Source organism: Myotis yumanensis, unplaced genomic scaffold (genome assembly GCF_028538775.1).
Source record: "Myotis yumanensis isolate MYYU_CA2020_CCGP unplaced genomic scaffold, mMyoYum1.0.hap1 SCAF_12, whole genome shotgun sequence".
Classification (NCBI taxonomy): Eukaryota; Metazoa; Chordata; class Mammalia; order Chiroptera; family Vespertilionidae; genus Myotis; species Myotis yumanensis.
Genome location: NW_027223763.1, coordinates 11,788,553 through 11,806,675, shown reverse-complemented (window position 1 = coordinate 11,806,675; position 18,123 = coordinate 11,788,553). Strand labels below are relative to the sequence as shown.

Below are 18,123 nucleotides of genomic sequence, written 5' to 3'. Positions count from 1 at the left end.
TCAATATATGAAAATCAGTACTAACTCTCCTCAACATCAGCAATAACTCACAGGAAAATATAAGGGAAACATAAGGGAAAGCCGATCCTACTCCCGAGGTGGAGAAGACTGTAGTAATGGGAGTTGTGTGTTTCACTCTATATTCCAAACACAAATCATTTCCTCCTAACAGTGGCTCGATGAGGTGGGGGCTTCTTTATAGGTAAACAAAGGAAGTCCAGAGAGGTTAAGCATTTTTTCCAAGGTCACACAGCAAGGAAGGGAATCAGGATTTATACTCCAGTGGCCTGGATCCAAGATGCATGTTTGTAATCTCTAGAGCAGTGGTTCTCAACCTTCCTAATGCCGCGACCCTTTAATACAGTTCCTCATGTTGTGGTGACCCCAAATTTCATTGTTACAAATTGAACATAATTAAAGCATAGTGATTAACCACAAAAACAATATGTAATTATATATGTGTTTTCCGATGGTCTTAGGCGACCCCTGTGAAAGGGTCGTTCAACCCCCAAAGGGGTTGCGACCCACTGGTTGAGAACCGCTGCTCTAGAGCATAGTGCATCACACAAATACCTGTGAAGGATCCCCCCACGCACACTCACAAGAGATGTGCAAGACTGTTGTGATCAAATGTCAATACATTCAGTGAAGGGTTTAAAGGGACATTTGATAAATGGAGATGCAAACTAGAATTAGAAGACTCACAACTGTGAAGATGCTGTATCAGTCAGCTAGGATAAGAGAAGCTATGTTGCTCTCCCGATTGGTCCTCCAAACGAAAGCTCACACACAAGATTTTATGCATTGTTCATGCGAGGTCCATTGTGAATAGGCAGCCCGCTTCCATCCAGCACTGCGCGTCTGGATCCAGGCTGGCCATGGCGAGAGAGGAGCGGGCTGAGAAACAGAGCCGGGTCTGGCCATGGCATGAGCCCTTTCAGCACAGATGCTATCCTTCCCTGTCCTGTCACAGGGTCCCTCCAGCCCAGCTACAAGGGCATCTCAGAACCTCTGTCTACAGCTCAGGTCCAGGAAGAGGACCCAGTGTGTGACACCACCCCTGCCACAGTGGTCAGCAGTGCCCAGCACACAGTTGGTTCTTAATATATACTTCTGAAAGGGGAAAAAAATATTTAAACCTTCCCCCAAGGTAGTCTACAAATTCAATGCAGTACCACCCCAAATTCCACTTGGGTTTTATATGGAACTTCACAAGCCAACTCCAGAATTCATCTGAAGGGGGAAATGAGTGAGAATAATGGGAACATTTTGAATAGAAAATTTGTGTTTGTGATGGGGAGGGGACTTACTTTACTATATCCAGACCACAGTATAGAGCCCTAGTGATGAGACTGGAGTAGAATTATTGCAAGAATATCCAGATCATTCAATAGGGAAAACTCCAACCGTGTATACATGGTATACATAGGGATGTAGTATATGACAAAACAGCATTTCAAAGTAGTGAAAGCAAGGACCCTCAGGTCATTAGTACTCATTATAAAAATGAGTCAAAATAACCACTTGTACCATGCACAGAATTTAATTCCACATCAAGTAAAGAGCTAGAGAGGTAAAAACTATATATATTAGAATATAAAGGAAGATGTTTTGTCATTGTGTGGCTTCTTGAGCATTGCACAAAATTCAGAAGCAATAAAGGACCAGCCAGGATAGAGAGGGTATAAGATCTTAAAAGCAAGATTAAAATACAAATGCAGACTGGAAGAAAATGTTAATACATATGGAAGGAGAAGGGTCACTATTCACAAAATAGGCAAAACATCTACAAGTCAGTAAAGAAAAAGGTAAGAATTCCAATAGAAAAATGGTCAACGCATATGGTCGGACAATCTGCAGACGATGAAATACACAGACCATGGCATGAAAAGATAGTGAACCTCACCAGTCATCAGGAAATGCAAATCCCAACAAAAGTACACTATTTTCCCCCATCCCAGATCAGCAGTAATGAACATGAAAAATGTGGGCAATGGGCTCTCTCATTCATCAGTGACAGATTGTAAGCTCATAGTCTCTGAGGACAGTCATTTAGAAGATCTGTCAAAATTTTAAAATTCCTAAAACATTGACCCAGCAATCCCTCTTCTAGAAATCTCTCTTACAGAAATGCACACACGTGCAGTGATATATGTGCAATGATCTTTATTATGGTGCCGTTTGTAATAGCAAACAGCTATAAACAACCAAAATGCCCATCAATAAAGATTAGTTAAAAGCATTCTGGTACATTTATAATGTGCAATGCCAAATAACTATTAAAAAAATCTCTATGAATACAGATTTGAAAAGATCTTTAAGAAATAGTATTAGGTACAAATGCGTGTCTCACAACACACATATACACATATACACACACCCGGGTGTCCCCAAAAATGTATACACACTTTGAATAATTACAAAGGCGGTGCTTATTAAATTACATTTCTTTTTCAAAATGTAATAGATTATCTGTTAAAGTATGTATACATTTTGAGGGGATACTTTATATATAAATTATATTTAATGTGTATCTTTAAATGCACTGATAAAACTTTGGAAGAATACATAATAGTTAACAATGATGACCGCTAGAACAGGAAGTAAAATATATGTGGCGTGGGAAATGAGGAATTTCCACATTTTGCTCTGTAAGCTTGGGTAATATTAAATCATTTACAACAAAAGTGTACTTAATCACGAGTGTGTAAATCATTTCTCATATTTTCTGGGAAGTTCCTGGCATACATGGATTTACACTTTTTCAAGTCCTTATTATATACTCTGCATGTTTCTAGAACTCGCTTTAGCTGTACTGCAACTTTATTGAAGGTTAATTGCTTACATGTAACACAGGCAAGCAGAAAGGGAAATAGACATGACCAGGGCACCAGGACACGCCTTCTTCCTGACCTTTCCACTGCACATTGGTTGGAAGAGACCTGCATTTGATTGCCAGCTTTGCCACTTTTGGCGTGACATGCTTTATTTCTTGGCTCCTCATTTTGCTTCTTTGTAAGGCAGGAATGATGACACTACTTTTTTTTTCATGATCGAATATTGATATGCAAATTACCCAGTGGATCGTATGTGCTCAATAAATAGAAACACGATTGCCACCATTCCTACAATTACCTTGTTAACTACCTGCAATTCCTGTGTGGGTGTTTTTGCATCCAATGTATCACGGGACCTCATAGCATCCTAGTCAATGAAGGTTGGAGTGTCTACCCCATTTCACAGATGAGGAAACTGGAGATTGGAGAGTCAAATGACTTGCCAAGGCTTAGAGAGGTCCAAAGACACAGAGATGATATTGATGCAGTTTCTCCAATTGTCCAGCTCTTGTTTATTATGTGTGCTCTATCCCTTGTGTGTAGCAAAGGACCATGAACAGGTGGACACTCAAAGAATTCCCGTTTCTGGGTTGATGTTTGTCAGGGGCTGGTTTTTATGCTTCCTCCCTTCTCTCCATGCCTCTCTTAAGAGATTCCTTTCCCACTGCAAACCCAAACATCGCAAATATTACTTCCACATCCCATTCAGCTGCCTCTTCGGTCCATAGAGGAGCGCGCCCTGCTGCAGAGGTATGTCCAGAGGGCTCTAGTGCTGTCAGGACTGGTCCTTACAGGCCGGGAGAGGCTGTGAACATTGCTAATTGAACAGAAGTGGCAGCTGCTGCCTGCGCTGTCCGTGGTCCTGGAAGAATCCCCTCTGAGCTACCAGGGCAATAAAAACCTTGTTTTTGCACTAGTCTTTCACCTTGGTCGACAGATACACTGGGAATAGGTTCCGGTTTGAGGAGCTAGTTGATGATTCCCAGTGAAATGGTCTGTCATGCTCCTGGAAGTCTGTGTGCTCGTGGAAAACCATTTTTAAATTTCCTTTGTGCATGAATGTGCACTCTGGGTTTTCCCTCGGCTCCTCCGAAATGTTACAAATGACTTCCCTTGGATTTACCGATTTGCAGGATTAATGTGCTTCTCTCAAGACACCTGTGCCCTAGATAGACTCCTGCCAGAAGAGCTGTCTCCATTCCTAAACTCTGACCTGTTTTGCAGGCGAAGGAGGCCTCGGTTTCAGGTCGCCTCTGCGGGGGCATCCCCACACGCTGCTAACTCTCGGCTTTGCTCTGTCACGCAGCTGCGTGGAGGAGTACAAGCTGGCGCCCGATGGGAAGTCCTGCCTCATGCTCTCCGATGTCTGCGAGGGCCCCAAGTGCCTCAAGCCCGACTCCAAATTCAACGACACCCTCTTTGGAGAGATGCTACATGGCTACAACAACCGGACCCAGCATGTGAACCAAGGCCAAGTCTTCCAGATGACCTTTAGGTATGGGGGCCATCCTTGGCACTTCACTGGTTGAGTCACTGACCCAAAATATGGGCGGGAGGAGCCATGGGCACCATTGAACCGAGTCCTCTTACACTGGCAAGCATCTCCCCAAGCTCACTGATGCCCGCCCATGAGTGTTAGAAGTCAGAAAATTTAGTCCATGAGGTTCCTTCTCTGACCTAGCTAGCCCTTATTCATCCCACCCTCCCATTTTGCTAACTCTGTCCACATATTTTCAATTTAATATAAAATCCTCCTGTAAGTACAGTTAATGGAGTTTTTTAAAAATTTAATTAATCTTTTAGTGTATTACAAAGAAGTGTCCTGTGTAGTCTAGTCAAGCAGTTCCAAAATAAAGACATTTAATGAAGTAGAAAATAAAATTACCATTACCCAGAGATACGCAGAATTAATATTTTCTTGAACATTCTTAAAACACCTCTCCTTCTCCTTTCTCCTCCATCTGCGCGCACGCGCGCGCACACACACACGCATGCACGCACGCATGCACGCACCAAATCTCTGTAAAGCTATTTAGAAACCCCTTTACATTTTTCTTAGCAATATGTCAAAGACCCATTTCCCTGTTAACCAATACAGAGGCACATGAGAAACTAAATTATGAGACTACTCTCTTATGAGAGCAAACAGAACTGGGACTGGGTTGGCCAGATGATATGGGGATTGGACATGCAGTCTCATTGAGAAAGGCCCCCTGGGAAGGTTGAAGTAACAGGTTGTTCTCTTGGGAGAAGAAAGACCTTGAGTGGGGTGTATCCATGCCTGAATCTGAAGACCCATAAGATGTAGAGGGAGAAGAACTATTCCCTGTATAAGAAATTCTCTTTTTTAAAAAGAACAACTATACTGTTAGGTAGTTTTGCATGAATTTGTGACAGGATATTACAAAGCAGGTTCTGCCCACCACTTGAGGTTTTACCAAAAAAAGTCAGAGCTAGTAAGAAACATCACCCTTATAGAAATTGTCATCCTTATCCCATCATCAGATTAATAATAGTGGTTATTGTAGTTGGAGTGGTAATAGTGACTGCTATTTATTAAGAATTACTATATATCAAGCTATAATAATGATGATAATAATAATAATAATAAGAAGAAGAAGAAGAAGAAGAAGAAGAAGAAGGGCCACTAACATTAATTCAACTCATGTGGAGGGCATTCTTAGCACCATTGACCCATTTTGTCATGTCATCCTCACCATGGTCCTAGGGAGCAGGGACTGTGATCACCCCCTTTACCCTGCTAAGAAATGGAAATGTCTAGTGGCTTTCCCACATCCCCCTTCCAGGGAGAGGGAGGGCCAGGAGAATGCCAGTTTAGCTTCATCAGTAAAACCCTTGGAGGCCCCATGGCCTTCATTTCACACCTGAACAGTTAACATCAGAGAGGGAAAGGTCACCATCGAATGAGAGAGAGAGGACTCACATGTCAGCCTGGCTGGCTCCAAAGCCCTGCTCCTGCCCTCTAGCTCAGCACACCTCATCGCTTCCCATTTCATAGAACTAGAATGGAAATGTAATGTGAATTCCCTAAAAGCGTTCACCTAGGTAGTGATCGCACGCACTCTGAGCACCTAATATGTCCCAGGTCCCATGCTGGCGACTTGGGATACAGTGAAAATGAGATGAAAATGGCCCCATACCCTGTGGTGCTTAGGTGTTCTGTGTTTGTGAGTGTGTGTGTGTGTGTGTGTGTGTGTAAGTGTGAATGTGTGAGTGAGTGTGTGTGTGTGTAAGTGTGAATGTGTGAGTATGTGTGTGAGTGTAAATGTGTGAGTGTGAATGTGTGAGTGAGTGTGTGTGTGTGTGATTGTGATCTTCTGCATTTACTTCATTTGCAGTAGGTACTAGGAAGTTAAGATACAGGGTTCCAGGAAAGCAATCGGCAGTGGGATCTAATGCAGATGGGTGTGGGTGTAGTTTAGAGAGGGGCGGAGCACATCTGTTGGACTAGAACACAGTAATAAGGCTTTGGGGTCTACTTTGTACATGACATGTTATTAAACTAATACCTGGAAGATGAGGGGGAGTTAGCCTTAGAAAAGGTCTCAATCAGAGACATATATTCTGAGAAGGAAAAACTCTCTAAAACTTCAGGCAATGAAGGCTGGTGAGGTTGGAGCTGAGCAAATGAGGGGGGGATGGTATGCAGCAAAACCAGCTCAGTAATTGGTGGCAGGTCACGGGAGCCTTGTAGGCCTGGTCTTTATTTTAATAGCAGATGGGAGGGCTCTTACTGGTTAAGGGGGGGGAGCATGTCTTGACTGCATTGTAATTTCCACCCTTGTGGTGGCCGCCTCTGAAGTAGATTGTGATGAGGGGGGCAGGAGGATTGGAATGGAGGGTCAATAAGGTGTCTGTGGTTGAAGCCACCTTGAAGCAGGATGATGGGAATAATATTGAAGATAAAAAGGAATGTCGGGAGATAGTTGTGAGGTATAATGGACAAGGCCCAGTGAGCAATTTCAGGCAAAAGGGTAAGGTTGAAGGATCAGTCAAGGGTGATAGAGTGACTGGCAGCCACACAGCAATTTAGTGGCCGAGCCAAGCCCTCCAGTTCCCAGCAAATTGCTTTTTGCTACTCAGAGGCTTAAGCAGAAGCTGAATGCTGCTTTATTGGAAAAACTCTGGGAGAAATTTAAGGACAATCTGGATGAATTACTTGACACTGAGATTTTACAATACTGGTTTTCTGTTGTTTTAATAAAATCTATGAAACTCTACCTTGAGAATCATGATGGATAGAATAATGCTGTGTGAAAAAAAAATAAATTGCCCCTTGTAGCTGAGAAAGGAATTTACCAGCTTGCAGATTTCACGCTATTGAAAGAAATATATGAAAATTTAATTTGCAAAATGGTGTTCCAAGGAATGCCAGTGATTTCCAAGGAGTTCCCATGGGAAGCGTTTTGAGAGGAATTATAAGGAATGATTCGTGGTTCCATATACATTTTTGGATTCTTTGCTCTAGTTCTGTGAAAAACGGCATGGGTATTTTGATAGGAATTACGTTGAATCAAGAGATTGCTTTGAGTGGTATGGACATGTTAATGATATTAATTCTTCTTATCCATGATCTTGACATATGCCTCCATTTATACCAGTATGTATCTATTTCAGTTTCTTTCTGGAGTGTCTTGCAATTTTTGTGTACAGATTTTTTACCTTGTTGGTTAAGTTTATTTCTAAGTATTGTATGTTTTGATGCAGCTGTAAATGGGATTGGGTATTTTTTTTTTTAGTCTACCTTTGTGATAGTTCATTATTAGTGTGTAAAAATGCAACCTATGTCTTGATAAATGGCTTCTCGGAGGATGAGGAGTTGGAAGAGGGAAAAGAGCCATAAAGGCATTTTCCTGTCCACGAAGAAGCTCAGACATAGGGATAAGCAGAGGGTAGAGTCAGGAAAACAGATCCCCAGAAAGACCTGCTCCAAACCCTGGTCCCACACATGGCAAGCATAGTCCTCCTGCCTCCTCTTATAAAGGGATGTTGCTTCAGGTGCCGGGCACTGTGATAGGCACATTGCATGTTTCCTGTGGTTTGATTTTTCACAGCTACCATCAGAGTGGCTGCATGTGGTAAGTGACCAAATGCACTAGCTCTCATTCTCTTGTATGAAGATTAGCTTGGTCCATTGGGTAATAAGATGCTAGATCTTTTTTTTAATCCTTACCCGAGGAGTGAGGATTTTTTTCCCATTGATTTTTAGAGAGAGTGAAAGGGAGGGAGAAGGGGGTGTGGGGAGAGAATGTAGAAGAGGGAGAGAGAGATTTATTGGTTGCCTCCTGCATGTATGTGCCCCAACCAGGGCTGGAGATTTGGAGATTGAACCTACAACCCAGGTATGTGCCCTTGACCAGGAATTGTACCTCTAACCCTCTGGTGTGCAGGCTGACGCTCTAACCATTGAGTAACACTGGCCAGGGCAAGATGTTAGATCTTGAATGGCTTCATGGAATCCCCAGGTCTTAGTTTATGTATGGAGAAGGGACTTGGCTAAGGTCACAAAGCAAGTCACTGCCGAGCTAGCCCATGATCAAGATCTCCTGATGGCCCAGAGGGATTGCCTTCCTCCTCCCAACAGACTGCGCAGGAAGAGAGAGCATGGCTCCTTAAAGCCTGGCAGGGGAGTCTCCAGGCTCAGACAGTTTTATCCCCATGAGGCGTTTTTATTCAGCCTCACATGCTGTCCATTGTTCCCAACCATTCAATTTGAGGTGTCTCTGAATAGCCAGGGTCTGTGTCTGCCCTGATTTGCTCCTGGAAGGGAGTATAGTGAACAGCCCACTCTTTTTCTTTGGATAACAGCCTCCAGATTTAGAGAACTTCCTAGACTATTATTAAATCAGAGTAGCCCGTTTCACGTAAGCTCTCTCATCATTGGCTTCACTTAAACTTTCTTTGCAACTGTTTCCATCTCCAGACCACGTCACCTCTTGGAGCCACTTGCTAAGGCAGTTTGATGAGTCTAAATTCACCTCTTTCAAGTCTCCCTCCCTGAGCCCCGGACAGGTTATGGGGGTTTAGGGGAGCACTGTAGCTCCCTTGTCCCCCAAGTTCCAGAAGGCAGGCCTGCAGATTCTTCAGCATCAAAGGCAGACATCATTTCTCACCTCCTTTCCCTCCCTCCTGCAAGTAATCTCCAGTCCAGCCCTCCTGAGTAGCCAGCAGGCACCCCTCCAGCTGTCCTGCCATCTGCCTCCTTTCCTGACAACTGCCTGGTCTGGGCTTTCCAACTATATCCCCGCCGAGTCCCCAGTGTGAACGCCACAGCTCTGCTCCGTTCTCCCTGCCCCTGCCCAGCTCCCTGCACCCAGCAACTGCTGAGAGGAGACAGGTCTGCATTTTAACATCCTCTATTGAATCTCCAAAAGAGCATCCCAGATTTCTGCTTTAGAAAAAGTCTCAGGTTCCAAGTTTCCAAACTGGACAATCATTTAAAGATTCACCAGTTCAGAACTAACTCCTTGTGGTGCAGATGGAGACACCGAGGCCCAGGAACCACTATAACTTGCCCAGTGGTCACCTTGATGTGGGGCCCCTCGACATTAAAAGTTAGAGTTTCTGACTCCCGAACCAGTTTCCTGGTTACTGGTTCTGTCGTAAGGGATGCGTATAACTTGGAAATAGCCCTTGTTAGCAAGTGGTGAGACTCAGCAGAGGGAGGACCCAAGGGCACTAGGGAGATGTCATATTCATAACCAAGCAGGGGTGTGAGGCAAAGCCCCCCATGTGCCTGATTCTGCAGGAAGGACCCCATTCCTGGCCACGTCCTCAGGTAGCCACCTGTAGGGTGCCGCCTGTCTCTGGGAGATGAGCGTGTAGATGTGGTTAGGACCTTGACAAGTCCAGGAGTTATCAGCCAGCCACCTAGTGTGAAGGTTAAGTGTGGCACACGCTAGGAGACACACACACAGAGATGGAGACGGGCAAGAGTGATAAAGGGAACAGTCAGAGAGAGAGAGAGAGAGCAGAGACAGAGAGAGAGACCAAAGTAGAGGAGGCGTTCAGTGACAGTCTGGGCCGCAGCAGGGACAGGCAAGCACAGAAGGAATGAAAGTGATGTTGACCGGGGACAGGGTTAAAGAGATGGAGAGGGAGAGGGGGAAAGGTTTGGAGAGGTGTGAAAGATGGAAGGGTTAAAGGAGAGGCCTCCAGTGATAGAGAACAGCATGCGTCTTACTCTCTACAGTAAAATAATATAAAAAGACACAGAGCTGATACTACAGTCACAAGGGAATTTATCTCCAGGAGGCAATAAGGGTTGTTTTAAGAGACTGGCTGCTGCCAGGAGAGTTCTGGACGAGGAGTCCAGTTCAGACGGAGATGCATGGACATAAAGTCTTTAGTAAACTGTCAAGTTCTGTGGAAACATGAAGAGTCAAAGATCGCACCCGAATTGCCGCTGCCTCCTGCGCTCTTCACACTGGGGATTGAGCCCGCAATCTGGGCATGTGCCCTGACCAGAAATCAAACCGTGACCTCCAGGTTCATAGGTCGACACTCAACCATTGAACCGCACCAGCCGGGCTCCCCTCAGCTCTTGTTCAGTGAGGGAATTGGCAGACTGTTAGAGTGAGATAAACTCATCAAAGGTTGGTGGTATTTGGTGGTTTGGTGGTTTGATTTTTACTTCCTTCCCTCCCCCATTCTCATCCATCCCACCTCATTCCTGTAAGAAAGGTCAGCTCTGGTTACAGATTGCCTGGATTTAGAAAAACATCAGTCAAGACCTGTTACTGAGCCTGGAGGCTCAGCCATGGCAGGGAGGAGAGGCTGCTAGGGAATGGGGGCTGCACGAGTTGCACGGGTAGATTTTGCAAAAGCCCTATCCAAAGTGAGGGTTCTGCCAGCAGCAGCTATTTGCTTGTGAGCTTCCAAGAGTGGCCTACAACGAGCTTGAGGAGCTCCTGAAAGATTTGCCTGGACGGCGCTTTTCAATCCATCTGCTTATCACGAGTGCATACTGAGCCACGGAAGAGGACAGGGTGGGGTAAGATGTGTGATTGCAGGATGAGGCACTCCTGGCCCATGCCCGGCCTGGCAGAGGGCTCTCCGTAAGGACAGGAGGAAGGCTGCCTCTCGCTGGCGGCAGCCACTCGCTCCCTAGCGGAAGGCCCTGAGTCACCTCTTATTGAGTGGCCTCCATAGCTTTGGTTTTCTGGTGTCTTCCTGGGAGCAGGGAGTCGCAATTCATGTTTAAATAAGACCCCTCTAAACTTTCTCGCTGATTATAGTGAGAGAAGAAAGAAAAATAGCCACTTCAAGTTTTTTTTAAGTGTTATTCTCCACGTCCACATCTCTGAATATACCAAACACGGTCATTTTATAAAGAAAACAAATTAGACGTAGTATTTTCTGAATGTCCTCCAAGTAACCTAAAAATGTGTGTCTAGTCTGCAGAAGGTGTTAAAACAACCAAAGCAACCAGGTCCATTTCACATCTCTCTTCCCCCCTCTTTTTTTTTTTTGGTTTTATTTCTAATTTTCTGGCTTCAAAATCCCTGACGATGTCCTTTTTCCGGGAGAGGGAAGCCCGTCTGAATCATTGGGGCATCTGAAGCAGAGACCATTTTTAAGGAACCACAGCAATTCCATTCCACACCAGCGCAGGCAGTAACTCAGGCTGGGCTGAGTACTGGGAAGGAAGAGTCCACTGGGGAACCTGCCCCACAGATAAGGATAGATGCTAATTAGCAAAGCGGCTGTAATTAGCAGAGCAGTTGTCATTAGCACAGCGATTGTTTGGTCATAATGGGTGCTTCCAGAGTGACTCCAGGCAGTTCGTTCTTCTAAGTATCTCCTGCCTTTCCTGGGGATCTTGTTTGCACTGCTAATGCACTAATGTGCTTAGCAATCTCTTTTATAAATAAACACTCGGAAGGTACAAGCCGGCCCATCCCCTGGCCAAGGATTAGGCATCCTGAATCAATGCAGGCCACAGCACTGAAATCGGACTCGATTTGCATTTTGCTAAGGCAACCCTGGTAGGTCACTCTCTGCAGAAATCATAGCCCCTCAGACATCATGTGGTGTTGTTATTGCCGTTTTGTTCATTACAGGAGGGTGTGGGATGGGGCCGAAGGACTGCACTTGGGGTCAGAGATTCCCCTCTTGGCTTTTACCACTTTTTCTCATTTAACAATTTTTTCTGTCCAGCGCCTAAGAGTTATTAAGCACTGGGGATGGAGAGATGAAAGAGATAGTCAAGGTTCTTACTCTTAAGCAGTCCGGCCGCTGTCCAGCATTGGTGTGGGTAAGAGGCAGAAAAGACTTCCTGAAAGAGATGCTGACAGACACCTATAGGCTATGGTTCACAGTTAGCCAGGTGGGAGAGGGCTCCAGGCAAGTAAGAGCACAGAGCATCTTTGGACATGAGCATCCAGGTGGATCATGGGATTGCAGAGATAAGTCGTGATGAAGGATGGGCATTCAAACGCAAAGGGTTACTTAAGGACCACAGGAACGGGACCATTTATGGCCGTAAGACTTTGCACAGTCTTACAACCTTTCTAAGCCCAGTTTGCTCACCACTAAATCCGGGAACATGATAATACCAGCTCTAGAGGGTAATTATCGTGGGGAGGGAGAGGGGATGAGAAAAGTCAGGTTAAAATGCTCTGTAAAGTGCAGGGACATACGCAAATGGTAGTGACATTTTCCTAGCACAAATCTGAGGATCTGTGGGTTACCACTTACTGCGAAACCTTGTGCTGGAGTGTGTCTGCTGGCACGCTCGAGATCATGCGGATGCTAACTCACCAGCATTTGCTTTCTTTGTATTCCTTCCAGAGAAATGAAAAGGCATGTCTATTCTAAGATCACATTAATCGGCCTACGCGTGTGTATCAAGATAATTAATTTTTAGGGAAATATTTCCATTTCAGGGAGGTGCCCTGAATAGAAATATACTTAGTAACAATTCTGATGAAAGCCATGATCACGGTTTATTGGATATGAATTAATACCGAAAGCTCCAAGGGCAGTGGCTGTGGTTTTATGTAACATCGCCACTGAATAATCACCGTTAATGATAACCTAGTGGCACACCTCAAAGGTGGCTCTTAAGAGTCTAACATGAGCATGTACTTGTATGTCTCCTGAGATCCTCCGAGGAGCCCACTAAATGTGCAGCTACTTAGCAGGCAAACGCTCGGGGCTGGAGCGGCCGGCATTCAGATAGCCCGGTCCTATTTAGTTCAGTCTACCCCTGACGACTTTGAAAGAACCTGTAACCCTCAAATCAGCTGCCGCCTCTCTATTCTCTGTGAGGGTCCTGGCACTGGCTGTGACCTTGAAGCGGCTGTAACTTGCTTTGGGTGCTTTCTAGAGTGGATGGAAAGAAAGAGGATGAAGGGCTTCACCTTCCTTGCCATCTATCTCCTAGTTCAGAGAATGGTTACACCAAGCGATACCCCTTTAAGTGTCTGTTCCTTTCAAACTGCTCCTAAGCAGTTCGTGAGGACCCAGCCGCTGGGAATGTACAAGCCTGAGGCCATACAGGTGTGCCACAGCTGTATTTGCAAAGGAGGTGCCAGCCTCGCTTGAATTTAAACTGCATTGGAATTAAATTGCCTTTCGCCTTATGGTTCAGCCAATATACATCGTGTATTTATTATGTGCCAGGTTTTGGACATGCAAGCTGGACAAGACTCACAGAGTCAAACATGGTAGAAAGTAGGAAGGAATGTGCTTCTTTTTGGTATTATCTCAGTCTGTTAGGTTGCAGTAGCCCTCTTGCAATAGCCTTGAATAAAGTCAGTTGTTTGATTACCTTGGTTTTTACCTATTGCCCTTTTTTTTTCCTGATCCAGGATCTTACCCAGTGTTATGACTATCAAAGCAAAAAATTACCCCGGGCAGGCATGGAGGACTATATTCAAGGCCATTGCAAGGGCAGAGAGGTCTGAGCTCCCTCCCATTGAAACAAGGCAGGGGTGCTTTCAGGGCTGTGGTGAGCATGGAAAAGCGCTGCAGGACTTGCCGATGGGCCATGTCCTGTACGTGGCAGTTACTCTGGAATTTGCAAAAGTGTTTTTCTGCATCCCCCTTGATGACTGCGTTTCAAAGAGGGGGTTTCAAAGAGGGGGCTCCCAGGCCCTTGAGAAAGACATTGCTGGGCTATAAAACTGGCAGGAGGCTTTTAAAAAGATTTACGGGCAGAAAATAACCAAAGAACTTATATGCATATATGCATAATCCATGGACACAGACAACAGTGGGGTGGGGTGGGAACTGGGTGGAGGGAGAAATGGAGGGGGGAGATGAGGGACATCTGTAATACCCTCAACAATAAAGATAAATAAATTTTAAAAATAAATTACATGTTAAAGGGGCAGAGACAGCATTTACAGTGAAACATTGTCAGAGAAAATGCTCTAAGACAGCAGTTCTCAACCTGTGGGTCGAGACCCCTTTGGCGGTCGAACGACCCTTTCACAGGGATCGCCTAAAACCATCCTGCATATCAGATATTTACATTATGATTCATAACAGTAGCAACATTACAATTATGAAGTAACAATGAAAATAATTTTATGGTTGGGTCACAACATGAGGAACTGTATTTAAAGGCCCAGAAGGTTGAGAACCACTAGAGAAGAGAGGCCAGGGACCCGGAGCCAGGGCAAAGCTTGTCTGGAGTTTGCTCAAGCAGAGGGAACCTTAGGCAGCTTAGTCACTACCTTACCCTTATTGTCTGTCTCCTTGGGTTCCTCTTGGCTGTGGCAATGTGGTTGGCTTATTTTTCTTTGTAGACACTGAATTCACAAAGTTCAAAAACAAAGAGTATTAAAGACACTCAATGAGCAGAGTCACTCCTTTCCCTGTTTCCTCCCATCCCTTTCTCCCGACCTCCACCCATTTTTATTAGTATCTTAGGTGTCTTTCCAGTGTGGTGTGTGTGGGTTTTTGTTTTGTTTTGTTTTGTTTTTTGGTATGTAAGTCCGAGCAAATAAGATTAAATATTATCCTGCCCCTGTTATTTCATAAAAGATTCATAAAGTGCATTGTTTTTCACTTTCCCCCACTTAGTGATATATCTTAAAGTCTTCCATAGACAGACTTTGAACACTGACACAGGGAACATTCTAGTATAGGAATCCCATTGATGAATACTATGCCCGCCCTGGAAAAAGTAGGGATCCCAGGGAGGTGGAGAGAACGGCATTTTGGAGACAGGTGGTTCTGCCTCTGGGCTGATGGGCCTCATTCAGGTGATGTCACCTTTCTCAGCCTAGTCTCCTCATAGGTAAAATAGGGGTCGTTAATTCTCATTGTGTTGCTGTGAGACAGCTAAGATAATAAATGTAAGGGGTCCAGTACCAGTAAAAGTGATAGGAGTGGTAGTAGTAACCATGGTAATGATGCTAACAATGACATGCAGGACTGACCCTGCACCAGGCACCATTGTATCTAAAAACATTCATTGAGTACCTATGATGTGGGGTTGGCTGAAGAAGGTTCACAGTTGTGAGTAATGGAAAACACAGAGTTTATTCTTGTGTTACTATTTATTCTTGTCTTATATATTTTTTCTACACGAACAACTGTGAAACCTACTTTGGCCAACCTCTGTATGCCACTCATGAGGAAACCGGAATACAACAGCGAACTAAACTCATAAAAACCCTGCCCTCGTGAATTACATTCTAGTGTAGGCGGCAATTGGCAGATAAATATGTACTGTGTCAAGCGTACACAGCATGGGGGGAAGTCGGATGAAGGGTGCAGAGTATCCAGGCAGGGAATTCTATTTCATGGAGGCTGGACAGGGAAGAGCTCTTGATAAGGTAACAGGTGTGCAGGGGCTTTAAGGGGTGAGACAGTGAGCCTTGCAGTTATCCTGGGGAGAGCTTCCGGGCTGAGGGCACAGCAGGTTCCCAGGCCCTTGGCATGTTCCATGAACAAAAAGCAGCCCCGCTGGATGGAGTGTAGGCATAGAGGGGAGGCAAGTGGTAGGAGAACAGGTTGTAGATGAAAAGGTAATGGACATCGAGGGGGCAGCATGGCAATTAGTGTCGAGTCCTGGGAGTCACGTGAGTGCAGTACTTTGGAAGAAGCCAGTGTGTGGGTTGAGGGAAAAAGGGCTATGACCTTGCTCAGATATTTAAAGGGGTGAGAAGAATAGATGCTGGCGGGCAGGGTGGCAGCAGAGAAAGACATCTCTAGGCTTTTGCAGGGGTCCAGGTGGACGACCGTGGAGCGTGGTCGTAGGATTCAACACGGAGAAAAGTGGGCAGATCCTGGGTGTATTCTCAGGGCAGAGCCACGGAATGTACTGATGAGGAAGAGGAGGGTGAGGCAGGGTTGGCTCCTGGCTTTTAGCCTGGATGGATAGAAGTGCCATCGACAGAGACAAAAATGACCATATGAGGAGCTGGCATAGGGAGGGGAGCATGAACAGACATTCGATTTCGAGCATGTTAAAAATGAACTTTCTTGTGGAAAATCCCAGTCGTTTATAAAAGCCGACACTAGTGTAATAAAACTTCAGGTACTCATCGGCATCATCTTGTCATGCCTAATGTATACCCTCATGGAGATATCAGGAAGCCAGCTGGATATGCCCGTCCCCAGGAGAGGCCAGGCTTGAAATGCAAATTGCAGATTGTTTAGCATATAGATGATATAAAAAGAAATGAGAGGAGACAAACTCAGCAGGGAGTAGAGAGAGAAGTGGAGAGCCAGCCCCAGCCCTGAGCCTGGGGGCTCTCGTTCTCATAGGCCAGAGAGAGAAAGAGCCATCAGCGGCCAAGGAGGAGGGCAGCCAGCTCCCAGGGACAGAGAGGTGGAGCCAGGGGGCAGCTGCACCCCATGAAACCCATTGAGTTCTTATAACAGTGTCATGGTGAGGCTCTGACACTCATTTTCTCAGCAGCATTCGGCTTGCCAGTGGGGGAGCCAGGATGGAAATGTAGGCAGTGTGACCGGAAACCCACCCTCAGGTGGCCATTCCTGCCCCCTCATCCACCGCCTGGTCACCCACTCCACTCCCTGGTGTCGCTGTGCTAGGCTGGGGGACTTGAGGATGGGGAGCAGAGTGGGAAAATGTTCTAAAAATACGCCCACGTTAAAAGGTAGCTAACAACGCAGGACCTTAGATGTGTGATGGACCACCAAATTAGTGCGCCCAGTACGTCCGCGCTGCCAGAAAATAATGTGATGATAAGTATCGCTGCTTCCTGAGCACGTCGCCATGGGTCAGGCACTCTGCAAAGTGCTTCACAGGCTTTAATCCTGACGGTAGGTTCATGGAGATGAGTCCGTGCTGTGTCCATTCTGTATACCTGTGTATGGAGACCCCGAGGTCACAGAGCTGAGACAGTGGTGGTGAGGGATGTGCTGTGGCCCACTAATGGCTTCCTGACCACATTGTTCAGATGGAAAGGGAGGGACGAAGAGCAACGTGGGCTTTGGGGTCAAGTGGATTTGGGTTCAAATCTCACATCTCCGCAATGTGAACTTGATCATTTATCCACCCAGCCTCAGTTTCCCTTTCCATGAAAATAAGGATGAAAAAAAATCCCGTGTCTGGTCCTCGTGCTATTTTTCCTATGAAACGTTTGTAAAAACTTAACATTTGTGTGGTCCTTTAATGTCTACCTTCCCTGCTGAAAAGAGACCTGGGACCTTCTTTGACCGTTCATTACTATAAATCCCTGAGACCTAGCAGTTTCTCACAACTACAGTTTCAGCAGTTATTGGCGCTCAGAGTGAGCAGTTGGTTTTCTTTAATTAAGTTTGTGTACAAAGCGCATGAGATGGTGGGTCAGAGAAGCTTTAACACTGTCTGCAGACCTGGACCCACCCTCCCTCACAGCACTTTATACCCCACACTGCTCATAGTTCACTTTCCCTCTAGGAAGCTGAGGCCGTTGGCACAGCTGGATGATGAGACCATGGCTTGGACTCAGGCAGACCTGGAATTAAATTTCACCTCTGCTGCTATTCGCTGTGTGACCTTGGTCAAGTCACCTGCCCTCTCTGAACTTCATTGTTCTTATTTTTTTTACAAGGTGAATATATTTAACTACCTCATTGGTCTGGTAGCTAAATAACACACAGTGTTTAAATCCACTAACCCATGGTAGATGCTCAGGACATTCTGTTTATTGTCCCTTTCCATCCTCCAGGCTAAAGCATGTTTATTTGTATTCCCAGCGATAAAAAAGAAACAGGGCTCAATGCATAGAAGTTGACTAACAATTTGGAAGGCAGGAGGAAGGAAGGAAGGAAGACAGGAAGGTCCCATGAGCTTATCTTT

General features: G+C 45.4%; 1 protein-coding gene across 3 annotated transcripts in view; it reads left to right on the top strand.

Moving 5' to 3' along the window:
- The window catches only part of ASTN2 (astrotactin 2), a 759,574-nt gene that overhangs the window by 468,773 nt on the left and 272,678 nt on the right, over positions 1-18,123 (top strand). For all 3 annotated transcript variants that reach the window (XM_070430790.1, XM_070430789.1, XM_070430788.1), the window contains one exon: positions 4,144-4,332. In XM_070430790.1, the coding sequence (XP_070286891.1) occupies positions 4,144-4,332 (189 nt within the window). The remainder of the gene's footprint in view (positions 1-4,143; positions 4,333-18,123) is intronic.